Genomic DNA, 26,925 nt, shown 5'->3' on the forward strand with positions numbered 1-26,925 from the left:
CCTTGGGGATGAGAAAATAACGGGAATAGAATCCCCTGCCCCGCCTGTCTTGCGGCACCTCCTCTATGGCACCCAACCTCAACAGAGTCTCGACCTCTTGCAAGAGGCATTGCTCGTGAGAGGGGTCCCTGAAGAGGGACGGGGAAGGTGGGTGGGAAGGAGGGGGCGAAATAAACTGAAGGTGGTAACCATACTGGATAGTACGGAGTACCCAGCTGTCCGACGTGATTTGGGACCACGCCGGGAGGAAGTGGGAAAGGCGGTTGCAAAATAAAGGGGTTGGATCCTGGGAATAGACTGATGAGCCGTCCTCGGGCGTCCCATCAAAATTGCTGTTTGGGCCCTTGCGGGGCCTTGGACGACGCCTGGGCCTGGGTGCGCCTGCTGCCTGAAGGTCTACGGCGGTTGAGGCCGTTGCGCCGACTATTATAAGGCCTTGACCTGGCCTGGGTAAAAGGCCGGAAGGGCTGCTGTTGGCGGAAGGAGCGCCTCTGGGTAGCTGGTGTGTACATACCCAGAGTGCGGATAGCTACATGACCGTCCTTCAGGGTCTGTATCCTCGAGTCTGTTTTCTCTGAGAACAGGCCGTGAGTCTCAAAGGGCAGGTCCTGGAGGGTATACTGCACCTCCGGCGGCAAGGTGGAGGACTGCAGCCAGGAGATGCGCCGCATAGTTACTCCAGAGGCCAAGGTTCTGGCCCCTGAGTCCGCCGAATCCAGAGCAGCCTGGATGGAAGAGCGGGAGGCTGTCCTGCCCTCTTCGACCAGAGCCAAAAATTCTCGTTGGGAATCCGTCGGGAGCAGTTCCGTGTATTTCGTGAGGGACACGAAAATGTCGAAGGCGTACCGGGCTAAGAGGGCCAGCTGGTTTGCAATGCGCAGCTGGAGACCCCCCGCCGAATACACCTTGCGGCCCAACAAGTCCATGCGCCTGGCGTCCTTCGACTTCGGCGCTGGGGCTGGCTGTCCATGCCGCTCACGGTCATTAACGGACTGGACGACCAGTGAGTCCGGAGTGGGGTGAGTGTAGAGATACTCGTATCCCGTGGGGGGGACCGAGTATTTACGTTCCACGCCCCTTGCCGTAGGGGGGACGGACGCCGGCGACTGCCAGATGGTCGTGGCATTTTTCTGGATTGTTTTAATAAAAGGCAGGGCCACCCGCGTCGGGGCCTCCGCGCCGATGACGTTGGTCACCGGGTCTTCATCTTCTGGGACCTCCGCCACCGGAAGGTCAATGGCTTTTGCCACCCTGCGGAGAAGGTCCTGGTGGGCTCGCAGGTCGATCGGGGGAGGGTCTACCGTAGCGGCGCCCGCCACTGCCTCATCCGGAGAGGAGGATGAAGACAGAGTCTGTACCACTACCTCTGCCGGAGGCTGCTCAGGGGCTTGTGAGGTTGAGGGAAGCCCTGCGGGGTCCGACGACGGTATGGTCTCCCCCAGTGGTGTTGGGGGAGGGCGGCTCACCGTGGCTTCCGGTATCCTGCGTTCAGCACCCACTGGGCACTGGGACAAGGGGAGCCCTTGGGACTCATAGCCGGCCCAGGGGACCCAAAAACCCCACTGCTGGTGTCCAAGATGTTGGCTCTGGGTGGGAGCCCGGGGATCTGTCTCGCTGTCCGCCTGGGAGACGACCGATGGCTGACGCGAAGGCCACGGGGGTGCAGAGGCGCTGATGGAGTGCGCCGCTGAATGAGTCAGCTTATCCCCGGACGGTGCCGAGGAGCGGTGCCGGGCGTCATGGTGCCAGGACGGTGATCTGGACCGTCGGTCACTTCGGTACCGGGAGGCAGAGCGTGACCTTGATCGCCGGTGGAGAGAGCGGCTGCGGGAGTCGCGACGTCGAGATCGGTACCGGGAACTGGATCTCCGACAGTACCGTCGGTCCGGTGACCGGGACCGTGAGCGGTGCCGGGAGTGCGACCGGTACCGCGAGACTGAGCGGTACCGGGACTGCGACCGGTGCCAGGACGGGGTGCGGTACCGAGACTGGGATCAGTGCTGGGATCGGGACCGGCGTGACGGCGACCGTTGCCTGGACCGGGACCGGGTCCGAGGCTTGGAGTGTCGCCCCTCTCTTCCGTCAGGGGTCTGGGGCCGCATCATAGGAGGCTTGCCCAACGATTGAACAGCCCACACCGGCGGTGCCGGGGGCCGGAGGCTCGGTGCCTCTACGAGCTGAATAAGCTCTCTCGCCGTCACAAACGTTTCAGGGGTGGACGGGAGATGCAGCTCTACCGCGGCCGGCGCCGGGGAGCAGGGAGGTACCGGACTCGACGGCTCTTCCGGTGCCGGAGTCGGCGGAACCGTGCACGGCTTGTGCACTACCACAGCCGGTGCCGGAGGTGCCGGAGGTGGCTGGGTAAACTGTCCCGAAGCTGCAGGTTTTGGAGCCGGGTGCGCCGTCTTCCGCTTCCTCTGGGGGGAGAGGGAACGGTGCCGGGACTTCGGTGCCGTCTGCGCGCCCTTAGGAGCCTCGGTACCGGGACGGCTCGGTGCCGCTGGTGCGCTGCGCGCCGAGGATGGTTTCAGCAGTGCCGGGGACGGAGCAGGGGGCTGAAGTGCCGCCTCCGTAAGGAGCTGTTTAAGTCGCGAATCTCGCTCCTTTCTTGTGCGCGGCTTGAATGCCGTGCAAATCGGGCACTTATCAGTCCTGTGCGATTCCCCGAGGCAGCGTAGACAGGAATCGTGCGGGTCGCCGATGGGCATAGGCCGCTGACAAGCCGCACAGGGCTTAAAGCCCGGTGCCTTGGGCATGAGCCCGCACCGGTTGTGGAAGAAGAGGGGCTAACCCCTCTAATTCCCTACTATCACAACTATAACAACTATACAACTAACTTATTCAACTAATCTTAACTAATACACTAAGTGAAACAACTATATACACTAAAGATACGGAGAAACGCTAGGGCTGTGGAGGTGAGATAGCACTCCACTGTTCCAACTGGCCGTCACGGGCGGTAAGAAGGAACTGAGGAGCGGACGGGCCGGCTGGGGTATATAACAGGCGCCATAGTGGCGCCACTCCAGGGGGCGCCCAGCCGGCCCGCTGGAGTTGCTAGGGTAAAAATGTTCCGGAGAGCCGTGCTCGCGCGGCGCGCACACCTAACTGGAATGCATAGGAGCAATCACTCGAAGAAGAACAGACAAGTTTTCCCACAACTCACTGGGAAAGGATCATGGAGGCGCTCAGCACACTGAAGCACCCAGCACCATGGGATATGTCCCCAGACGTCCCTGCAACCCATCTCGGGGGGGGGGGGGCACCAGGGAGGACACACTGACTTGGGTGAGGCCGCTCCATCTGGGCTAAGCTAACGCAGGTGCCCGGGCCTGGCAGCCAATCACCTGGGCTAACTCTGCAGTGAAGACATCTGTGCTCTAGCATCCCCTCGCACCTGCAGCAAGTTAGCCCTGCTCTGGGATAAGATTATACCCTGGCATGGCCCCTCCCCGTCACAGGGGTGTGCTGGCTCTCCAGGCAGGGCGCCATGGCTCACTGGGCTGGCCTTTCAGCTGGGAGGGCATGATGGGTTCTCACGGAAGATCAGCACAGAACAGGAACTCAGGAGACGTGGACATGACTCCTGGCTCCAGCCAGGCCCCCGGAATGTCCTGGGCAAGTCGCTGCATCTCTCTGTGACTCAGTGCCCCTCTGTAACAAGTCACCTTTCCTCTCTCCTGGCCTGTCTGTTACATCGTGAGCTCATTGGGGCAGGCTCTCTCCCCACGGTCTGGGCAGCCCCTGGCCTGGCTCTCCATTGGAGCCGTTTGGTGTTAGCATCCTACAAGTAATAACAATTCCCGTGGGGTAACTTGGTGTTCCTGGAACCCAGAGCTGGACAAGCACCTGCAGTCCCATACCCAGGGACCATCTCTGCTAACAACTCCTAGCAATGCACTGACCCCACCAACCTCCTGGGACTGAGTGAACGGGGACAGTCCCCCTGGATTGCCCCAGACTTGCAGTGCCACCCCCAGGGTCCCAAACAGCGACTTTCACAGCTAAGCAGGCGACAGAGGCGCAGTGCCCCTGGGACCATGCTGCCAGACAGCACAGCCAGAATAACCAGGGGTCACCCCAGCACCTGCCATGCAGCCCGATGCCACAGGGCCAGGGCCACGTACACCTTCTGCCAAGGGCAGTCTGCTCCCCACCTCTGGGCTACAACTGGAAGAAGCTGGAGGCAGATAAGGGGAGGCTGTGCCTTGCCCTGAGACGTTCGCCGTGCCCCTCCTCACCTGCACTGTGGCTCGCTGTGGGGATCTCCACGGCTCCAGACCTTCCATCAGCCAACTGGCTCCAGCTCACCACGTTCCCAGGAAACTTCCATTTGTCCCTGGAGGCTGCCAGCTGCTTCACAGAGAGCCTGGGGAGGGCTCTGTCCCACAGGTTCACCTCACTCAGCTCCCCCACGTATGGGCTGCCCACAGTAAGGCCCCCTGCAAAGCCAAACCCACAGAACAAGCTCAGGCACACGAAGGCTCAGCCGCGGGCATGGGGCTGGCTTGGGAAGGGGAGAGGGCTCATTGACACCTCAATACACCCAGGGGACAACAGGCACCTGGGCAGCTCTGGGGCACTGTGCCCAGCTCCTGGGAAGTGGGTGCTGACTGATTCTTGGAGCGACACCGATGAGCCCACAACAGACACATCGGCCTCCCCAGGCTGGAGGGCAGGTCACACTCACCCTGCTGCGGGCAGAGGAAGTAAAGAGGAGAATAGAGGGTCCCAAGCACTGCTCCCAAACTGAGCTTTGCAGCTCCCACACTCAGGCTGTGCTGCTTTGGGGACATTTCCCACCATCCCTACCACCGGTGGAGCCCCTCAGGCGTGTGGGGGGCACTAGCATAGACCGGCCACCGGGGGAGCTCCACCCAGGGGCTGTAGTATGAACCGGTTGCAACGGTTTTATCTCCCATGTTTTCTATCCCTCCTGAGGGCAGGTTTAGACAACACGCAGACTAAATGGCTGGTGGCATCCCTGCCTCCTCTAGTGTCAGCCTGAGTGCAGCTGGTTCGGGATTAGACACAAAGCCTGACGGGGCAGACAGGGCCTGCGAGAGGGGTGAAAGGAATTAACAAGAACGGTGTCTGTCATAGACACAGGGGCTATATCCCTGCAACACACAAACACACCACTATGGCACACACAGGGGTTATATCCCCATACATATACTGACCCTGCAACACAATCACACCATCACATACATGCAGGCTCTGTTGCCCCCTAACCCCCCCCCCCCGCCCCCCCCACACACACAAACCAGCAGTCTCATATGTACACACACCAGCACAAAACTCAACACACCGCATACACCAACACACCTAACTAAACATACACAGGCTTTATCACACACACCCCGTCACAAAGATAAGCTGTATCAGATACACAAAACACACAACAAACTTACACCGCAGCACATCACACACAAAACCACCAACAGAGGCTCTATCACATGCATGATCACAAAGAACACACCCACAAACACGCACACACCACCATATCATAGAGCCACACACACACACACACACTTGCACTTATAGAGCCACATTTTCAAAAGCATCCATTAAATCGGTGCTTGTAAATTTGCACACAGCCCTCTTGTGGGCAGGTGGCCTGGTGTACTTGTGCCAGCTGATGCCAGAGCTCCGCGTGCTCATGTGTGCAGGCAGCATGCGAGTGCTCATCTCAGGTTGGCAGATCACAGGCAAACAACTCCCTGCCCCAAAACTGTATGTGCAAAACCGCAGGTGCAAATTGAGAAGCTGGGCTGGAAATGAGGCTCCAAGCTCCACTGCCGCTAGTAACTCCAATAGCTGCTCAGCGGGCCCTGAGCCACAGTCACGTCACGGTGCCTGTGTTACCAGCAGTGACTGTTTCCAAAAGGCCGATACAGAGTCTAACACGCTCCTGTTTCTCTCTTAGCACTCGGCTGCTTTTGTGCAGGCAGAGAAGAGGTGTTGCTGTGGCTGAGGTGTGCTCAGTCACCCCCAACTCAGTGCAGGGAGTTGTGGGTGCCAGTCACTCCCCAGGCATGGTAGCCAGAGTGCTGCCGCAGGGCCCCTGGATGGAGGCTCACACCCAGTCTCCAATTTCCTTTCAGGACCCAAGAGATATTTGGCAGAATCCAGGCCAAGGCCAAGGAGCTCACCTTTCTCCACGATCGCCGGCTGTCCAACGTTCCACACCCCTCCCACCGCCAGGCCCTTCCGCAGAAACCCAGCACTGTCTGCAAAGTCAGGCTCCCAGGGCTCTCCGTCAATGAAGACCATGTAGGGGCTGGCGGACAGGTCACTGGAGATAGAAATGGCAAGATGGTGCCAGGACCCATCCAGGAGAAGGCCAGCGGTGCCCCTGAGCATCACAGCCCTGCAAGGGAGGGCAATGGGGTGAATGAAGGCTGAGCAGATTCCCAAATGAGGCATGTCCCTGACCCACAGCTTCCCCTGTCCTCTTCCAAGCTGCCCTGCAGGCTTGGTTCCCACGCATGGCAGCATCTGTTAACTCTTTCACTGCTGGGCCTTGGCCACACTTGCAGAAGGAAGAAATGTACGTGGAAAGTTCAGCAGTGAATCTATGGCCAACACAGTCAAGGACAAGGAGAACGAATTTTTAAATCTATCAGGAGCAACAGGGAACCTACCAATGGCACAGGTCTGTTAGGACATGGATATGGCAACATTGTCAATAGTGCTGCAGAAAGGCAAAAGCGTTCAATCAGCACTTCTCTGGATGATGTATTGATATCATATAATGATGGTGAAATAGTTTCTTTTCCAATGGCAGTTAAGGATGACATTGAGCAGTTTCAATTAAAACCTTTAAAATCAGCAAGCTCAGGTAATTTGTACCCAAGAGTTTTAAAAGAGTTGGCTTAGGCGCTCTCTGGGGCTTTGATGTTAATGTTTAATGAGTCTTGGAAAAACGTGGAATGTCCAGAAGATGAAGAGAGCTAGTGTTGTGCCTATATTTTACAAGGGTAAACAGGCTGAGCTGGGTAGTTACAGGCCACTCAGCCTGACACTGATCCCACACAGGGTCATGGAATGGCTGAGAGAGGGGAGAGGCCGTCACCCTGGCAAACCCTGAGCAGCCCTGCACACCCCATCGTGCAGAGGGCAGCAGGCATGCACACACTCTTCCTAGCCCCGGCCAAGCCGTGCCGAGGGACCTCACTCACCCTTTGAGCCAAAGCTCCAGGCCTGCTGGAGCCAAGAGGAAGAGTGCGAGCTCGGCCGGCCTCGATCTCACCCAGTAGCTGAGGAGTCCCATCTTGTTGGAGGAGGCAAAGGTGCTTCGGACCCACAGGCCCAGGGTGAAGCCGCTCAGGTAGCGGGTGACTGCGTTCTCCAGCCGCAGGGCGCTCCTCAGAGCAGGCTTGCCGCTGGGGAGACGCATGGCAGATGAAGCCCGATACTCTAGTGAGGATGCAAAGAGAGCAGCCATTAAACCAGTACTGACCCGTCACCCAGCACAAGGCCAATGGTGCCCCCAGGGAGCCCAGCGCCAGGTGCAGCCTGCGGCCCTGCTGCCTGGACTCGCACAGACCGAAATGCTTTGCTGCTCTAAGGATTCTCTCCTCTCCCCCGGGAATAGTCAGAGATGGGCCTGAGCCCCAAACCTGCCCTATGCCTGGGGGATGAGGATCTGGGGTTTGAATCTGGATGAACCAGGGCCCTGCTCCCTCTTTGGGACCACCCTGCTCCTTCCCAGAAGGCTGTGATGTGCCCTCCACGTGGCCAGGGCTGGATTAGCAGCCCACTCCAACACCAGTGGGCAGTAGGTGTCCTGCAGCCACCGGCTGTCACTCTCCAAGCACACCACATCCAAGGCCTGAGCGTCACCCTGCTGCCACCCCGACCACCCACACTGCACCACTGCTGGGCACAGGCGAGAGGCCCATTTTGCTCGGTGTGCTCTACTCATCAATGGTACCCTCAGGAGGACACTGGCTAGGGCAGATGGCAGAGGCTTCCCTTGTTTATTGTCGCTGGCTCCAGACTACATGGGCTCTGCCTACGTACAGCCAGAGTCACAGGCTTTAAAGGTCATAAGGGATCACTAGATCTCCTGTGTATGACAGGCCACCAACGCCACCCAGCACCCACACACTGCACCCACAACCGAACTGAGACCAAAGGATTACAGCCCCGAGGAGACTACACAGGCAGAGAACAGGAGGAACTGAGGTGCACGAGGTCCCTGCAATGGCAGGGAAATAGTTCCCCTTTCACTAGCAGTAAGGGAGCAGCAGGCCAAACGGGTGTCATCAGTTATCATGGCACAAGCCCAGTGAGGCTGCATGGCTCCAGTGGAGGGCAGGACCTGGCTCCTCAGCTCGGACTCGGACTCGCTTCACCATTCCATGCGTGCCAGGAGCCAGGACAAAAGCTAAAACCTCATCTCCCTCTCTAGTGAGCAGCTCATGTGTGCAGGGTGATGCCCAGGTGTGTGCTCGGAGAGCGACGGCCAGCGGCCGCAGAACAGCTATTGCCGCGGGAGCGAGCTGCTAGCCACCCTCACCAGACAGAGCGCCTGCTCACCCAGCTGCCCCTGGGGTGGGGGAGTTCGGACCCGGAGACACCGGGGCTGTGGAAACTGGGGCCCTGAGACCCACAAGTGGGGACAGTTCTGCCCCTTGACGCTCCTGGGGATCTGCTGACTAAGAAGGGTCTGTTTCTACCACCCCTGTTCCGAGGAGACGTGCCGCAGAAGCCAGCCTCCCACACCTCAGGCAGAATGAATGCAGCTCCGCTGCCCTAGTGTATCAGCTGGCTCCTCAGCATCGAGCCTTTGCTGACTGCAGGGTAAAACCACACCAGGCAGCGGCCTTGGAACTATCCCTGGGGCAGTGGGCAGGCCTGGCAGCCATCCGCCAGGGGTCAGTAGGACTCTCCCAGGCCGGTGTCCCGGCACGCTGCACACACATGCATCTTGATGCTAATGAAAACGTCAGATTAAAGGCCTAGGGACCAAGGGGGAAGAAGCACAGCATAGGCAATGGCAGACCAAGCTTCTCCTCACTAACACCTCCCCTGCAATGAGCCTCCAACCTGCCCTGGAGGGGAGAGAGGGGCAGTTCGTCTCTGTGGCCCTGCCTGCTCTCTGGACTACCCAACAGAGGAGAATTGCATTACACCACTGACCTGGCCAGGCTGGCACCCATGGCCCGGAGGTGAAGGTCTCTGTACCCCACCCACTGCCATGGGTCAGCCAGTCCCCACCAAACAAATCAGTGGCCGCGAGGAAATGGACTGAGACCACCAATTCACTTCACACAGCCCCCACGATCACTGCTGGCCTGGCTCGGATTGGAACCAATGAGCTCGGCTTTCTCTTTCTAACGCAGCTCCCAGCGTGTGTTTACCTAGAGATGCATTAGCCACCGTCACTCCAGAGATCAGCAAGGAGCCAAGGTTGGCAAAGGAGATGGCCCGGTCACTGAACACTCGGAAATGCTCCTGGTGGTTGAAGAAGCCAATCATGCCAGTCGGGAAAGTGATGAAGCCCCATGTACTGAGCCCAGTGGCAAAGGGCACTGGAACTAACTCCTTCTGCACCGAAGCCCCGGTGAATTCAGCAGCCAGGCTGCCATACACATGTGTGGCATTGGACTCTAGGCGCAGCTGGAAGAGCGCTGCCCTGGTGTAGGCCTTGGTCAGCATCACAGTGCACACAGAATAGCGGGGCAAGGAGAAAACGACATCAGCCGTGGCATACGGGCCCATCCCGCCGGGGAGGGGGAACTCCACGGGAGCAGGGAGCCCGCAGGAACCTGGCAATGAAGCACACACTGGGTTAGCTGCAGGCTGCATTCTGAGGCTCTCACCCCATGCAGCATCCTTTCCAGAGAGCTAAGCGGAGCTTGGGCTCTGGGTGGGGCTAACAGCAATGTTCCCGTCAGCAGCCAGTGCCAGGGTGGGAACAGCACAGGGTCTGGACCATGAGTCTTTCTGCACCTTGTCCAGGTGCTGCCAGCCTGGAGACTGAGACCAAAGCACAGCAAGTTTTCCACTGCCCATGGGCCTTCCCGGAGCCCCCTTGCACGGGTGAAAGGGGAGCTCAAGGACTGGCCTGTCTGCAGAGGCTGCTAACAAGGGGGCTGAATGGTGCTTCTGAGTGGGGGCAGGGGACCTCTGCCCTTGGCCTCGGACTGGCACCAGCATCTTATTGTACCAAGTCCCCCTCCCACCCAGCAGACGAGACCTGCACTTCCCTGCACCGCTGACCTGGCCAGGCTGGCCCATGGCCCGGAGGTGAAAGTCTCTGTACCCCATTGTCAGGGCCAGGGGCCAGCCAGTCCTCACCAAACAAACCCACCAATATTCGTGTCCTCATAGGGCAAACATTCCCATCCCCTCCCATTTTGCCAGGAGGCTGGGGAAACCTGATAGGGTTGCCTACGACTGCAGTGACTGGACCCGATGGTCCAGGCAGGAGATCCCGTCCAGTCCTACGTTCCTATAAATTTCCCAGTAAAAAGACCAAGCTCAGTGGCAAACAGCATGACACGTATTCTATTCCAGCTGTGCCCTGAACCTGCCGGCCCCCTGGCACATGAACATGCTGCATGCAGCGCTCCAGTTCTCAGCACCACAGAGTTCCTACAGCCTCGCATCCTTTCACTGGTGTAGGGAAAAAAATCCATCCTCTTGGGACAGGAATTCCTGTTTGCTCTGCACAGCCCAGACATGTTGCCCCAACAGGCTAGCGCTTACTGGAAACCTGACCACAGGCCCAAGTGTGTCCTGGGGTGCAAGAGACATAGCTGGGGGGCTCTGGGCAACCCTGACCCTAGGGTAATAGCCACATTCCACGAGACAGGCCCCTTGTGTGCTCAGGTCACCTGGCTGGGCGAGCCTGCATCCCACTCACCAGGGCTGTCTTTGCAGAAGAAGCCAGTGGCTTTGGTAGGGGGTTCGGTGTCGCACCCTCTGGTCTCCCATGTTCCGTGTCGAGAAAGGTCAGATGGGCGGAGAGCCATCACTGCACACTGGCCAGACAGATTAGCCACGGCTGCTTCAAGAGAAGAGAGGAAACTATATTTGCTATGGACTGTGGAATCTCTTCTCCTGCCTGGCAACTTCAGTCGAGACTCCAGGGCACCTAAGCAATAGCAGGAGCTGTGGGATGGAGGGCACTGGGGGGTGAACTCACACAGCTCCTGTCTCTGGGCCCTGGCGAAGGGGAGTTTGGGGAGCCTGTCGTAGCCTCTCATGGAGGGGTGTTCATATCCCAGACCGGTCACTGAGCTCGGGGAGAGGGGTGTGTCCTGACTTGGAGCAGCAAGGGGGGCTGCAGGTCCTTGCTGAGGGGCATCTCCGGAGCTTTGGGAGCAGGGCAGGAGTGGAAGAGCATCTCAGCACTGGGGTCCATTGGCAGAGGAGGGCCAGCATGGCTGACGGACATTGTCTGCTTTGCTAAGAAGAGAGCCCCAGGAGAGCCAGTGGGGTATTGGCAGAGGAGGGCCAGCATGGCTGACGGACATTGTCTGCTTTGCTAAGAGGAGAGCCCCGGGAGAGCCAGTGGGGTAACACCTACGATGATGCCACTTGTAGTAGACAGGGACGGTGGTGTCGCTCCACCGCCACGCCGTGCTGAACTGCAGCCCAATCCACATATGCCAGCCATCTGCAGGAAAGGCATCTAGAATACACACGCAATGCACACAGCCATCACTGAATGCCAGGACAGAGCCTGTTCCCGACCACCTCAGCTGAACACTGTGCTTCAGCAAAGGGGCCTTTTCTCACTGAGCCCCTTAAAAACTTCAGAGAAAAGCAAAAGCAAATCAGGCTGGAAAATGCAGTTGTACTAAAATAACCCTCCCTATCCCTAGGGTGCTACATGGCCCCCATCCCAGCAGTGTCTGAGGCCCTCCTCACACCCCTGGGGCGGTGCTGCTATCCCCGTGAGATAGATGGGGAACGGAGGTCCAGATTTCCCAAGGTATTTAGGCACCTAAAGATGCAGCTAGGATGGGGGTTAGGCACCGCTCTGCACCTTTAGGTGCCTGAATCCCTTTGTCAATCTGGCTCTGTAGCTGTTCTGGCTCGAGCTGGGGCTGATGCTCTAGGACCTGTGAGGTGGAGGGGACCCAGAGCTCAGACTGCAGCCTGAGCTGGAACATCCATGCTGCAATTAAACAGCCCTGCAGCCCGAGCCAGCTGACATGGGCCAGCCACTGGTGTCTAATCGCAGTGTAGACAGACCCTACCAGGCCTTGGCTGAAATGCCTCCCCTGCTCTCCGCAGACCTGGCAATCTGTTGGCTCAGCTGCTGTCTCCCACTCTCCCCAGGGTCTAAGGTCTGGGGCTAGATGGGGAGCTGGGGACCCTGTATTCTCAAGGCCTGTAACCTGAAGGTGCCCATGAATGTGCAAAATGTGAATAGAGCAGAGCCCAGCAGAGTGAGGCTGGTGGCAGAAGTCAGGGGTCAGAGCACGGTGGGTCTGGGGGCAAGGAGGGCAATAGATGAGACTCTAAGATAGAGGGAAGGGAAGGAGACGGAATCCTAAATGACTCTGAGACTTTTCAAAGAATCACTCAAACTGTTCAGGTGTTTGAACTTCCAGGCGTTTGAGGGTTTGCCCATCACATGATGGATGCTTGGCCTCCCTGCCTCAGGACAGCAGTGCAGCAATTACGGAGAGTCAGGGAAAGGAGCAGAGAGTCAGTCAGCAGAACTGCCTCTGCAGTGACTTGAGTTAGAATGAAATGGCAAAAGCTCCTGACCCTCATGGTACAGGGAGAAACTGAGAAATCCCAGCCCAGCCCCACAGTCGGCGCTCATGGGGAACTGCTTTGCTTTTAAGCATCAGGAATCAGCCCCTGCTGGAGTCACGATACTGTCCTGTCCCAGCCATTGGTTCTTCCAATCTGAGTAGCCCCTTATATGTTATCTCTCTGTCCAGGGCCTCTCTGCTTCCCTGGCAGTATCTGTATGTGCCGGCCGGGAAACAGCCTGGAAAAGCTATTGTGCAATAGCCCCCAGGTGGGCAGTGTTATTCTGCAGGAAGGATACGTCTACATCGCAGCTGGAGGGGTGATGGATACCCCGGCTAGTGTTACTCTAACTAGTGCTGCTAAACATACAGCCACAGCAGCACAGGCTGGTCAAGCCCGCCTGGAACCCTGGGCCTGTATTCATGTTGCTAGCCCAGTTGGGGTCTCTGCCACCCCATAATCACTGCTATTTTTAACTATGCTAGCCCTGGTCTGTCTACGTGAGCTGCAATCACACCCCTGACTGCAGTGCAGATGTGCCCTACGGGTGCAGTTTAGCTAACGTCCCTTTGGAAGCGTATCCACCCGGGGAGCTGGCATGGACTAGCTGCTCTGCTTTACATTGAACCCCCAAGTGATTTTACAATAGCGTCGCCATCCAGACAAACCCTGAGACTTCAGGGCTCCCTCCTCCCTCTGCTTATTGCCCACTGGATCCCTTCATTCACTTTGGTCTCAGTGAAATGGGGTCCCCCGCACAGGCTCCCTACCAGACAGGAAGACGTTCTCATCTTCACCTTGGACACTTGCTAGGCTCCCCCCAGACTGCTTGCAAAAAGCCAACGCTTGCGGCCAAGTCCTCATTTCCCAGAGCGCAGGGAAGTGGAATGTGTAGCAGTGGGCGCGGAAACGCACAGCCCTCATGGAGCTGGGGAAGGCATCTAGGAGAGAAAGAGATCAGACACTAACCAGGGACAGCAGGAGATCCTGTCCCACTGGGCCAGACAGTGCCTTCCCCAGCCCAGCCTGGCCCTGCTCCCCCTGCAGCTCCATGGGCGGCACTTAAACGCCCCCACCTGGGGAGGCTAGTTCCCACCCCTTCCACCTGAGGCCCTACCCCACCCCATCCCATCCCAACCCATCCACCCTCCTCCCTGACTGAAGCCCTGAGCCCCCCACCATGGCCAGAGGAGCCCCCCCAGACGCCCTGAGTCCTGGCCCACCGGCCAGCCCGAATCCTGGCTCACTGGCCAGCCCCAGCCCTGGAGAGCTGGTGGCAGAGGCGGCTTTAAGCCGATTCACCCGATTCCCCGGAATCGGGCCCCGCGCCTAAGAGGGCCCTGTGCCTAAGAGGGCCCCACTCCGGGGGTCTTAGGCAGCATTTCGGTGGCGGGAGTTTCACTCTGGAAGTCTTCGGCGGCATTTCGGTGGCGGGAGTTTCGCTCCGGGGGTCTTTGGCGGTATTTCGGCGGTGGGGGGGTCCTTTGGTGCCGCAGAAGACCCAGAGCGGGCTCCCCGCCGCGAAGTGTCGCTGAAGCCCCAAACTGCCGCCGGGTATTGGAATCGGGCCCCATGGGTCATAAAGCCGGCCCTGTCGGGGGGCCCCAGTGCCAGCGGGCCAGCCCGAGCACTGGCCCCACCTGCCCCAAGTCCCAGGCCGCTGGCCAGCCCGCCCTAGCCCCCTCCCGCTTCGGGGGAGAGGCTGAGCAAGGGCAGAAAGAGGAGCAGCCTCAGCTGGGGCCACAGGGGAAAAGCGGGACAAAGGAGGGGACTTCGGGGCAGAACATGGGCGTGGCCATGCCTGGCTGTTTGGGGAGGCTTAGCCTCCCCGGCCTATGATACCCACCTCCCATGAGCTCCAGAGAAAGGTCACCAAAGCTCTTTGTCCATCTGTCTGTATCTGTGGCAGGGACCCCATGGCGGGGGAATAGCTCAGTGGTTTGAGCATTGGCCTGCTAAACCCAGCGTTGTCAGTTCAATTCTTGAGGGGGCCACTTAGGGAACTGGGGTAAAAATCTGTCTGGGGATTGGTCCTGCTTTGAGCAGGGGATTGGACTAGATGACCTCCTGAGGTCCCTTCCAACCCTGATACTCTATGATCTGTCCATCTGCCTGTGCTGGAAAGATTTCCCTGAAGCTGCCTGTTTGTCCATCCAGCCATTCCTCAGCTGTTCCCCCTACCCGTAGCTGGCATCTCACAGATGAAGGAGCTGGTGCTGTTGCAGTCCCAGTCTCTCCACTGGTTGAGGTAGAAGCCCACAAGCTGCACACAGTGCTCCCCCTTGGGGTGGCTCCACAACCAATTCCTGGGAGACAAAAGGCACAGAAACCCCAGGAGGATGGGGGGATTAGTCAGAACTAGAGGCCAGGACTGTCGCTCAGAACAGCCACAAGAGAAAACAGAACAGACAGCCATGTACTCCCTGCCAGGCAGAGAACATGCACAAATCAGAATCAAATATGCTTCCCCCAAGCCCCCATGTTTTCAATGACCCTGTGAAAGCTAGGGGCACCTGGAGCTGCTCACAGAGAGCAGAGCTGAGTGACTGCCCCGAATGGAGACACAGGGCCAAAGCTCCCAACTCCATCCCACTCACGCAACCCTCGGACCTTCCCTCTGGACATTACCCACAGGCCCTGCTGCTAGGAACTGTAGGCCTGGTGCTTCAGGAGCCTCACAATCCACAGAGACAAAGTGGGCTCTGGCTGAACTAATGGGGATGTGACAAACAAGCCAGCCAGCCCCGTCAGTCACATCATGTCCCTCTCAGGGACACCATGATTCACTCCATCTGCTACACAAGGAAAGGAGCTGCAGGAGCCCCCAGGAACAGGGCTCTGCAAGGCTCCAATCCCAGGCCTGATCAGTGGGTTAAGGGTGCTCTGGAACCCCAAGTGCGGCTCCTTCTCCTACCTGTACCAGCTCTTTGAAATTGGGGTGCCATCCACCCAGGTGAGCTCAGCCTCTCCTGCGAGCCGGGCCAGCCCCATCCAGTACTGAGATCCAGGCCCCCCTCCACGGTCCGTGAGCTCCGTCAGGAAAATCTGCACCAACAGAGGCAAAGGGAAACAAAGCCAGAGTCAGGGGATGCAGACAGGTGCTGCGTATCAGCCTCACGCACTAGTGTGGGGCATGGGGAGGGGTAGGAAATAGGGAGGGTAGGAGAAGGGGTGGCACAACAATGCAGGCCCTGGTATTTGGGCTGGGCAGCTTGGGTCGCTATGCGGCTGCCTCATGGCTAATATAGGCCCTGTCCCCAACATGAACAATGAATCTGAACCCTGAGCTGCACCCTGCCGTGGCTCTGAGGGGGGGTCTCGGAGATTGTAACGTGGCCGTAACATCTGTGCCTCTGTGAACTGAGCCTGACTGCCGTGCGCATTAACCCAGTCCCTCACTGACATGAACTATCCCTGCAAGTGACCCGCAGATTAACCCCAGTCCCTCCTCTGTACTGGACTGCGCTCTGGAACGTGCCAGGGCGTAAGCTGCCCATTCTCCCGCCCCCGGTGCAGGGGGCAGCTCGACTCGAGTGCAGCTCTCTGTATTTCCCTCCCGCTCAGCCAAGCCTCCCTCCCTGCACACGCCCGGGGCTCGGCCCTTACCTGCTTCCTGTAATCCCCGATGACAATTAATTCTGCCTTTCTCTCCTGGCAGAAGGCTCTGGCCCGGCTCCAGGAAAGGGCAGGCCCCTTGGCCGGGACAAAGAGGCAAAGCGTGTTCCTGTATGGCAGCCAGCCGGCCGGGCACAGCCCCCACACTGCTGGACAGCAAGCGAAAAAGGAGGGCTTGCACCCCAACATGGAGCCTCTGCCTCACAGGCCCTGTCGCCCTCGCCTTGGCCTCCCGTGCACAGACACGGCAAGGTCCCTGCAGTACGGCCAGCACAGGCCAGCTCGGACAAGGCAGGGACTCCAAGCGGAGACCAGACGAAGGGGTTTGGCAGTTGAGCCAACACTGCAGGCTATTGTTTGTTAGGGGCTCAGGGCTGCCGTGAGTGGGGCAGAGAAAATCCTGTACAAGCCAGAGCAGAGGCTGCCTGTTTGCTCTGGAGGCAGCGTCCTGCTGGCTCCCCTGGCGGCTGTGCTGTTGCACTGTGCAGAGCACGCAGGTGCCTTCTGCCTGGCACATGCCTGAACAGGAGCCTGTCAGGTGCTCGTGGATCCTGTGAGGTGAGGCACTAGGGTGGCGATGTCCCGATTTTATAGGGACTGTCCCAATTTTGGGGTCTTTTTCTTGTATAGGCGCCTATTACCCCCGACCCTCTGTCCCGATTTTTCACACTTGCTGTCTGGTCACCCTATGAGGCACTAAGGGACCAGAAGGGTCTTATCAGTTAAACCAGAGCTGGTCTGGGGCAGGCCTAGGAGGCCTCTCCCCAGGGCTGGCTCCTTGGGGCCGCCTAGGAGGCACAGGCCTCCACGCACAAGGGACTGGCAGAAATCGACTGGGCAGGCTGTTTCCTCAGCTCCACACCTCCTGCTGCCCCCGACCCCCCCGCCCCACCATTTCCTCACCACAGCTGGCCAGGGTCAGCTCCAGGGCCACTCGGACGGCCACGCGCCAGCAACAGCCAGCCCTCGCCATGGCAGCAGCTATGTCCAGCTGAAATCAAAGCACAGCCACAGTCACCCTCCGCGCTCTCCTTCGGGGTCTCTGAAGCTGCTGGGTGGGAGCAAAATCCCCCCAACTCCACCCCGCAGTCCAGGCCCTGCATGGCAGCAGCCCCACAGCTCGCAGGCATAGCCCTGCCAGACCTCCAGCTCCACTGCAGAGGCAGCAAACTCAGTCCCATTCCCAGTTCAGTACTTCCTACTGGGGCTGGGCAGAAATTCATAAAAACAAACCCTCAGGCCCAAATGCCGACCCGGTGGCCATCGGCACATCACTGCACCGAGAGCCGTAGCCTGTGGGCGCTGAACGCCTGGGTGCCTCGAGCGGAACTCCCGCAGATGGGGGCACCCAGCATCTGAAGCAAATCTGGAAAACGCCGGCCCCGTCTCGCTGGGCCTCAGCTCATCAAGCACCCTGCTGAAAGCCACTTCCGCCCTCGGGCGCTGCTGTTCTGTGTGTATGAAGAGCCACGGGCCCTGGAGTCCGAGGGCTTCTGGCACAGCCCCTGGCACTGCAGTGGGGCTAGGGGAGGCGAGCTGCCCCTTTCGGCTCCCTTCAGGGGGCCGGGCCCGAGAGCCTATGGCCTGGCTCTTCTCCACAGCACCCAGACCCCCGTCTCACCCAGAACAGCGACGGTCCCACAGACACACCCACCCTCTGTAGCTCCCCAAACCCTCCCCCACGCCAGGAACATGCACTCCATCACCCCACAGCACTCCCCCACTGCCTAAGACACACCCCTCATCCGCCCAACCCCCCCCCCCGGAACATGGCCCTCACCCACCCCCCCGGAGACGCCCCTCATCCGCCCAACCCTGCCCCCCCGGAACATGGCCCTCACCCACCCAAACACTCCCCCGCCACCCTGGACATTCCCCTCATCCACCCAGACCCTCACCCACCCCCCTAGAACATGCTTCTCATCCTCCCGAACCCTCCCACGCCCCCCGGGACACGCCCCTCATCTGCCCAATCCCCCCTCCCCCAGAACATGGCCCTCACCCACCCCCCCCCGGAGACGCCCCTCATCTGCCCAAACCCTCCCACCACAGAACATGGCCTTCACCCACCCAAACACTCCTCCGCCACCCTGGACATGCTCCTCATCCATCCAAACACTCCCCCACCCCCCTAGAACATGCTTCTCATCCTCCCAAACCCTCCCACACCCCCCGGGACACGCCCCTCATCCACCCAAACCCACCCCCAGGGACACGCCCTGCATCTACCCCAATGGGTGAGTTCAAGCACACACACACAAGCACACACGTACATGCATGCACACTGACTCACGCATGCCCATACAAACACACGCATCACACACGCAGCGCTCATCTGCTTTCCAGTCCTTTCCAGGCCCTTCCTTGGCTCTCCTCTGCTCCTTTCCCAGAGCATTGTGGGGCCCCTGCAGGCCGCCCCCAGCACTGCCATCTCCAACTGGCCCACCCGCACGGCCACTCTGTGCCCTGAGCGCCCCGATGGGATGGGCCAAAGGGGGGTGTCGCAATCGCATTAGTCCAGCTGAGTTGGCTCGACGCCCTGACAAGCTCTGTCCGGACACAGGATGACAGAGTGGAAGCCCTGCGTTAGCCTAGTCCCCCTGGCCTTCCCCCGAAGCTGAAATACAGCTTCAGACACGCCCGCCTGGATGTTGATGGGTAATTTCATGCTGAACTAACCCCACAATTAAAACACCCCCTTTTTGCCTGCCCAGGTAGTTAAGAATACGAAGGTGTGGTTCTGCCTCTGGTTATTAGAAGAAACGTTTCTTCTTTGGGATGTCTGACCGCACAGAAATCTTGAAGGAAGGAGGGCTGGGTAGCCACATAGAGGGGTGTGTCCACCACCCAACAAACACCCAGGTGCCAGGCTGGTTACAAAAACGTGGCCTGAAGCCCGACTGGGGCCAAGAATACACTCAGAGCACTTGCCAGGCCAGTTCTAGCAGTGGAGCACTCTGTTGTGGACACAGCTTATACCGGCAAAACTGCATTGCTACTGGCATGGCTTATTCCAGCTCCCCCGCAGGGGCTCTAGAAACCCCTTTGGTTCATAAGTCTCTTAGGGGTCAGTAGGGGAACCCAGGCCCACCAACTGCACTGGATTCCAGGCAGGCAAAATCAAGCTTCAACAACTCCTTCTGCAGTGCCCTGAGCTCCTTCCTACCTCCTTCTGTGGCCTTCTCCTGCAGTGTCGTCCCTTCTCTGGGTGCTGTCTCTGGGCAGCTTCTCACCAGCTTGCGAGCAGGACTTTCCATCTCCAGCCTGCTTGCTCCTCTGGCAGCCACCCTGCCCCTCTGCTTCTCAGCTTTTTTCTTCTCTCAGCTTCTGTGAGGCTGCCAGTCCGTGCTGGCAGATGGTTGCTTCATTAACTCCTTAGTCGCCAGGCCAGCACGGGGTCTATACACCCCATGACTGTGACCTCTGGTAACTTTATTAGCATGTGTGTAGGTTCTTTTATTGTTTTCTAGATGTTTTCTCTGTAATGCTTTTACTGTAAGAATATATGGGCCTGTTTCGAAAGGGCTGTGTGATATCGGGTAACTACTGGCAATACACCGGGCATAGCCTTCAAAGAGAAAGGGAAGCGCACATGCTGGTGTGTTAGGCAGTCTGGCTTGCTGGGAATATCACAATCCAGGCAGGGAACTGTGTGGCCTGGAAAAACCTCAGTCAGGAGGGAGGGAGAGATGTGAGTCTGCGCCCAAAAGAGGAGCTAGGAGCTTAGACTTGGTGCCCTTGAGGGACCACAGAGGGGGAATACAGGGGCAGTTGCCTGAGCTGTGGCATATATGGTGGCAGCATGTGTGGAATCTATGAAGGTGTGAATTGCCATAAGTGCCACCAGCAGTGAAAGTGTTATGGATCCACATGATCTGTTCTACGCCCCGGCTTTCCCTAGGAGGAACTCCTTCAGTGTGCCAGCCCCCCAAAGGGCCCCACTCTTCCGTAAGGGCAGGCCACATGGCCTCAACCCCTCTGAGACCGAGCCGCTGGGCTCCAGCCCTCCTGCCTCACACTGTGAGCTCTGCCTAGCAAGGCCAACTGAGGGACACTCCTGGTCTGAGACCTGGACACTCTTCAGGGGCCAATGTACCTCCACACGTATTTGCAGTGACGCCAGGCAGCCTTGTCAAACCGGTAGGTTTATTAGTCAACTGGAGCACTGGGAAGTGCTCGGCCTAAGACAGAGAAGCAAAGGTTAAGGAACCATCCATTCTGGCCAAGCCAGCACTCCACAGCTCTGTCCCCCTGTCTCTTTGTCAGTCCCCTGCAGACCCATGCTGAATTCACATATTCTGCCTGCTGGAGTTTCCCATGGGCGGGTGTCAGTTGTTCAGTCACTGGGGTTCCCATTGTCCTCTGGATCCTCCATTGATATGGGTCTGTTTCAGCCAGTCCTTTAACAACCCATTCACACCACTCCAGACAGTTACGTGACCCAACCCCTCATGTCTCCTGCTCTACCCCCAGAGCAGCTGTCTGACCCTTTTGCACCCACTGGGAGCAATCCCTAGTCAAATAAGTCCCTGCCATGCATATCACTCATAAACATATTACAGAACATTCCTACATCATCACAGCAAGTACTGTAGGCAGGAAACGCATGGAGAAAAATGGAGGAACAGCAAAAAGAGAGATGGGGAAAATGAGTTATGAACAGCTGAAGAAAGGTTGGCTGCTTGAGCTGTGCAAAGCAAAGCAACTCAGCACTAAAGACCAGACAAAGACACAGCTGACAGATACGCTGTATTTTCATGACCAGAGGAAGAAGGACGGTCCAGGTTCACAGGGCAAATCCAGCCCACTGGCAGAGGGTCCAGCAGGCAGGGGAAATCTTGGAGCCAACTTCCTGGAGGGAGGCCAGAGATAAGTGACAGAGGCAGCAACCATGTTCCATTGGGATGAGGGCACCACTGCACAGGAATTGTGGACAGTTAGTCAGAGTAGGAGAGGGACAGAGTGCATCTGGAACCCCAGCTGCTTGAGGCGTGGGAGGGCCAGCACTGGCACGAGGAGAAGCAGTCGCAACACACGGAGTGGCATTATCAGCTCAAGATGGAGACGGCACCAGCAGAATCCTAGTCCAGCAGGTGAAGCCAGATCCCATGTACCTGTCCTGAAGGGTGGCATAGAAACATTGCAATCTCTGACCCCTCAGTGTTTCTCAGCTACGGGGTCCAGCTACTCTGCAGGGCTCGGACGCTCTTTCTCTCAACATAAACCTGTCAGTGTTTGAGAACAGAAATCCTGTCTGTGATTTTTCCCACCAGCTGTGACACTGCATCCCATATTTTTCATAGTGGTATGATGACATAATTATGCTGCATCTTGTACAATATATGTCTTGTGAGGTGTCTGTGGAATAGTTATAATTTGCTGAATTTGATTATCCTATTTCTGTGCATGTATCATTTTTGTTTCTAAAGTTGACTATATATATTTATTTCAAATGTGCTTACTCTGAGTAACACCCCCAACTAGCCTTTCGGGAACAACAATGAAGAAGCTGCTAGACAGTGCCGATGGCCCATCAGGAAAGACAATGGAACATGAAAGAGCTTAGTCTTATGGTGAACGTTTCAGCCAGCCCATGAGTAATGGTTGCTATGACTCAGCAAGGGCATGTGACCAGACCACATGACACTGAACTCCATTTTGGTACCTGTATTTTTTCACAAGCTGGACTGGGAACTGAGGTTGGAACAAAAGGTTCCTGCCATACGGAAAAGCTATATAAATTGGGGTGTGACATCATCTTTTGGCCTCATTCCCCACACAAGAGAACTTCTGGAAACACCTGAGGAACAAAGACTGAACTGGGGGAAGTGCTGGTCCCAGGTTAAAGGGATTTCTAGCCTGTGTGTGGAAACTTGCTGGACTGCTTGTCAGGGTGAGAAATTGCTAATTCAGATCTAATTCATCCATCTAATATGTTAGACTTAGTTTGCGATTTTGTTTATTTGCTGGATAATCTGCTTTGATCTGTTTACTATCACTTATAAAGTTTATGGAGGGGATGGTAGGATGGGATAGCCTAATTTTGGCAATTAATTGAGCTTTGATTATTAGCAGGTAAATATGCCCAATGGTCTGTGATGAGATGTTAGATGGGGTGGGACATGAGTTACTACAGAGAATTCTTTCCTGGGTGCTGGCTGGTGAGTCTTGCCCACATGCTCAGGGTTTAGCTGATCGCCATATTTGGGGTCAGGGAGGAATTTTCCTCCAGGGAAGATTGGCAGAGGACCTGGAGGTTTTTTGCCTTCCTCTGCAGTGTGGGGCACAGGTCACTTGCTGGAGGATTCTCTGCACCTTGAGGTCTTTAAACCATGATTTGAGGACTTCAGTAACTCAGACATAGGTTAGGGGTTTGTTATAGGAGTGGGTGGGTGAGATTCTGTGGCCTGCATTGTGCAGGAGGTCAGACTAGATGACCATAATGGTCCCTTCTGACCTTAAGTCTATGAGAAAATCTATCTTTCTGTAGTTAATAAACCTGTTTTTTACTTTATCTTAACCAGTGTGTCTTTAAGTGGCATGTCTGAGGAAAAATCTCAGCTTGGTTAACACAAGCATGTTGTGTATATCTTTCCCACACTGAAGAGAAGGCGAACTATATATTAATGAGCTTACGTTGTACAGTTCCCTGGGGGGGTGCAAGCCTGCAGAGCTGAGAAATTGGCTGGCTGTCTTTGAGTGGCTTAAGTAAAGCACTCAGGTAACTCAGTTGGGTGTATGGCGACTCCTGCTGTCGTGTTGGGTGATAACAGGGCCTGGAGAGGCTGGCTGTATCTCCATTAAAGCAGTGTGAGCAGGTTAGAGAGGAGCAGCGGTTTCCATGGCTCCCAGATAGCACCCTGGGGGTGACAACCCATCATACCAGCCATGCCACAAACACTCCCTCCAACCACTGTGAAAGATGAGCAGGGACACCATTGCATTGTAACATAGTTGTCCTTCTCTCCAGGCACTGCATGTGAGGCATATTATAGGTGGCGGGTAATGGCAATAGAAATGTTGGCGTATGAGGGAGTGAACACATCAGGGCGAGGCATTGCCAGCTTGCAGAGCAGGGGTCTGGGTGCAGTTGTGGAAAGGGACCAGGCTCGAGGGGGGAATGCATTGACTGGCCCAGGGGCATGGCTGAGGAGGTGTGCTGGAGCCGGGCTGGTGGGGCACAGCTGATGTGTCATACAGTCAGAGAGTTTAAGGCCAGAAGGGACCACTAGATCATTTAATCTGACCACCAGTTTATCACAGGCTACTACCACTACCCAGAACCTTTACCAAGCCGCCCAGCTATGCCCTCCACCTCTGAGTGCAGGTGCACCAAACACCATGGCTGCTCCTGGAGCATATGCAAAGAATTCCCATTGGCTCCAAGGGAACAGAAGGAAGGTGGCATGGGCACCACCTTATTTTCCTTCTCTTTTTGCCTTTTCCCAGTGTGGGGTGGAAGCCTGTAGTGAGTGACTGGGCTACAAGAGGAAGAACTTGTGCATTTCAGCAACTGTAGGGTTGGCAGAGTGAGTGTTTCTGTGTTAATGGAGTGTATTAGGCAGTGCTAAAATAGGGCAGCGTTAAGGGTGCCTGGACAATCTTAATTCTGCATTTCCAGGTGTTCAGAGTGTGAGTTTTGCTCAGCTCAGCTTTCTGCAAGGAGATAACATCACCTAGCAACCGGACCTCTGCCACTGCATTTGACTTTGGTTAATGGGAGCTGCCCCTTTAAGAACAGGCTGGAGCAGATATTAGCATGTGTGAGACTGAGAACGAACATGAGAGATTTAGCCTGTGTCCAGAGAGAGGACCCTGCCAAAAAGGGCAGAACCCTATTTAATAAACGTTTCTTTCCAGAAATCAGCCTCGCTCTCCGTGGGTCATATGACTGATCATGGGTCTTGGATACCCCAGGGCACTGCCAGAGAGTGACAGAACCTGTCCCTGTAGGTCCCCAGTGTGAATCCTGCTCAGCAGGGATTGAACATTGTTCCCATCTCATGGGGCCTTCAGTGCTTGGTGGCCCTGACATGAGGTGAGTTTGATGAGTCTTGTGGTTAAGTGTAGAAGGCTGGAATGTCATTGCCTTGGTAATGCTGGTTAGGCTGCTGAGTGCTTCTGTCCTTGGAGCTCCATTGTTATTAGTGCTAGCAGATAGTGCAGCCTGCTCATTCAGCAGACCTCGATGTTACTCATAAAGAAAGACCACGGGCACAATTTGGCCAGGTTTCCTACCCTCAAGGCACAGTACTAGTGTCCCATAAGTGCTACACTAACACACGAGTGCCCAGTGGCAAGGAACGGGTCAGTCAGCAGCAGGAATTTCTGCTCTCTGCTCGTCTGCACAAAGGGTTAAGACCAGGTACCCCGATTTTTATAGACTGGGACAAACAGGATACACACCACCTTATGTATTTTATGACATCTGTTTGTTATCTCCCCTTGTTCCTGCTATCTTGGGCAAAACATCCCTATTTATTATTTTGTCAGACCATCGTATCTTGTACTAGATTGGGGTGTATCCGTACTAGCTGGAATATATTTACATACATATCGAGTGCTGAGTACACTAGCAACAACTTTGCCAAGTTCATGTACTGGACAGGGAACTTGTGAGCATCTGCATTAATACATGGCCTGACTTGGGTTCACAGCCTTTGGTTCAGGCTCAGATCTGCACCAGGCCCAGTGCTCCAGGCTCGCTCTCTCTACTACATTCTCCTGCTTTTTGTATTTTTATGGGGAGGATGTTTACTCAAAGCCAGTGACAGATGTAGCCTCCTGTTTCAATGGGTGCACTCCTCTCCCATTGCCATCTCCTCCTCGCCCGGACCACCCACAGAGGCAACCTCTGCCCCGGCACAGCAACCCTAACCTCAGCCCAGTGTGTGTGAGCGCCCTGCCCCACACTCACCCTGAAGTGGCAGCTCCTATCCTGTGACCTGGGCCCCCCTCCCCACTCCAGGAATTGCGACCTGGCTCACAGGCTTGCAGTGATGCTCAGGGTTGGCCCAGACTTCCTCCTGGAGGGACAGCCAGGCCAAATTTTAGTGGCATGTGAACCCGTGAGCTGAGCCACAGCTCCCAGAGTTGGGAGCTTGGCCCAGCCCTACAAGACAGGAGCCGCTGCTGGGGGGTTTCTGTGGGTGCAATTGCACCCATGAACCTCTGCCATAGAAGCCCTCGCCCAAAGCCCTGGCAGGCTAACCAGCAGGGAGGAGGTTCCCCAGGAGAGGGAGAGGCAGGCTCACCGGCCCCTTGATAACGTACACAGAGCTTCCCCAGGCAGACCGAGAATGACGAGGGTCCAGGAGGGAGCAAGGATCCCCATGTGATGATCTAGCTGGCTGAGGGGACTGCAGGCCCCGGCCCAGGGAGATAACAGGGCTTGGTTACCCTCCCTCATCAGCAGACAAAACAAACAGCCTGGGGCTGCAGCGGGGCCATGCTGGGGGAGCTGTATACCCCACAGACAGTTCAGGCAGCAGGAGGTGCTGCCCAGGTGTGGCCTGGAGAGGAGTGCCCGCACTCTGTGAGGGGTGGCTCAGAGACCCAGTCTGCTCCTCCCTGCAATCGCTCTCTGCCCAGCCAAGTTAGGGGTTCTCGTCACACCTTCCAAACTTGGCAACCCATCCCCAGCCTAGCCCTGGGAACAGCCTGCTTAGCTCTCAAAGTCAGCCATAGCCCCGCAGCACAGGCACCGTCCGCAGCAGCTGCTTCGGGGGAACTGCGGCTGGGGCACCGTCTCCTGACAGAGCCCCAAAGGCTGCTGTGTGACTGGCTTCTCTTTGGAGGACGCTTTGAAGGCTGAGTCGGCCTCGGGCCTGCCAGCCGCCCGGGGCTGCTCCTTCTCAGACTTCACCGCTAGGAACACTGCCAGGTCCAGGTCGAGCATGGTGACGCCGCCGCGGGGCGTAGGCGTGCTCTGGCGGCACTGCGGACAGGGGATCCACCGCTGCTCATTGGCTATGGCATCGAGGCGCTTGATGCAGGCCTGGCAGAAGGTGTGGCCACAGTAGAGCCGGCGCGGGAGCCTGCTGGACAGGTTGTAGGAGGAATAGCAGATGATGCAGTCGATCTTATGGCTGCCTCGGCTGGGAGGGAGGGAATCAGCCTCGGCTCCAGGCTCCACGTCCTCTGCGCCGTCCCTGCCCAGGGCCTGAGACATACTGCGGAGGGGCAGGAGAGAGGAGCCCGTCAGACACCTGGAAAAGGGCTTCAGGCTGCAGAGAGCGGCCTGTGCACAGGTGCAGCGGCTGTGATGGGCTCAAGACAGTGAAGGCCCTGGAGCCAGGCTGCCTCCCTGAGGGGCCATGCAAACAATGGAGTGTGGGAGAAAAACAGCAGCCTCGGGGCAGAAGTTGCCAGCCCGTCACATGGGAAATCCAAGGCAGACAGGCCGAAAAACACAGGCCTCGTGGCCAGGGCGTGCGGGTGGGGGGGAGGTGTCCCAGCAGGGGAGAAGCATGTGCATGGAGGAGAAGAGGGGCATCCGAGGGCAGAGCAGCATGTGGGGGGGAAGGACACAAGCGCTAGGGGCTGGTCGGGGCAGTGCAGCCGTCTCTGGGGGAAAGCGAG

At 57.2% G+C, this 26,925-nt stretch overlaps 2 protein-coding genes across 8 annotated transcripts in view; both read right to left on the reverse strand.

Annotated features, from left to right (window-relative positions):
- Window positions 1-18,678, reverse strand: part of LOC123352472 — a 66,609-nt gene extending 47,931 nt beyond the window's left edge. For 3 of the 7 annotated variants that reach the window (XM_044992640.1, XM_044992634.1, XM_044992635.1), the window contains exons 1-12: window positions 18,638-18,678; window positions 17,248-17,335; window positions 16,336-16,490; window positions 15,644-15,774; window positions 14,911-15,035; window positions 13,500-13,670; window positions 11,546-11,650; window positions 10,880-11,023; window positions 9,372-9,779; window positions 7,185-7,422; window positions 6,156-6,373; window positions 4,242-4,442 (exon numbers count right to left, since the gene is read on the reverse strand). In XM_044992640.1, coding sequence (XP_044848575.1) covers window positions 4,242-4,442; window positions 6,156-6,373; window positions 7,185-7,422; window positions 9,372-9,779; window positions 10,880-11,023; window positions 11,546-11,650; window positions 13,500-13,670; window positions 14,911-15,035; window positions 15,644-15,774; window positions 16,336-16,490; window positions 17,248-17,335; window positions 18,638-18,661 — 2,008 coding nt within the window. In that variant the 5' untranslated portion in view covers window positions 18,662-18,678. Of the gene's footprint in view, window positions 1-4,241; window positions 4,443-6,155; window positions 6,374-7,184; window positions 7,423-9,371; window positions 9,780-10,879; window positions 11,024-11,545; window positions 11,651-13,499; window positions 13,671-14,910; window positions 15,036-15,643; window positions 15,775-16,335; window positions 16,494-17,247; window positions 17,336-18,414; window positions 18,469-18,637 lie in introns of those variants that run through there. The other 4 variants (XM_044992637.1, XM_044992636.1, XM_044992639.1 and 1 more) reach the window with 4 other exon arrangements.
- Window positions 18,679-26,008: 7,330 nt separating this feature from the next.
- RNF224 (ring finger protein 224) lies at window positions 26,009-26,515 on the reverse strand. Its single transcript, XM_044993093.1, has one exon. It carries the CDS (start codon window positions 26,513-26,515, stop codon window positions 26,009-26,011), a length of 507 nt encoding a protein of 168 aa, XP_044849028.1.
- Between the last annotated feature and the right edge of the window lie 410 nt (window positions 26,516-26,925).

This window comes from Mauremys mutica, chromosome 18, assembly GCF_020497125.1.
Source record: "Mauremys mutica isolate MM-2020 ecotype Southern chromosome 18, ASM2049712v1, whole genome shotgun sequence".
Lineage (NCBI taxonomy): Eukaryota > Metazoa > Chordata > Testudines > Geoemydidae > Mauremys > Mauremys mutica.

Bases quoted from the DNA above. Each gene is read 5' to 3' on its own strand.
- RNF224 (XM_044993093.1), bottom strand. From the start codon at position 26,515: ATGTCTCAGGCCCTGGGCAGGGACGGCGCAGAGGACGTGGAGCCTGGA.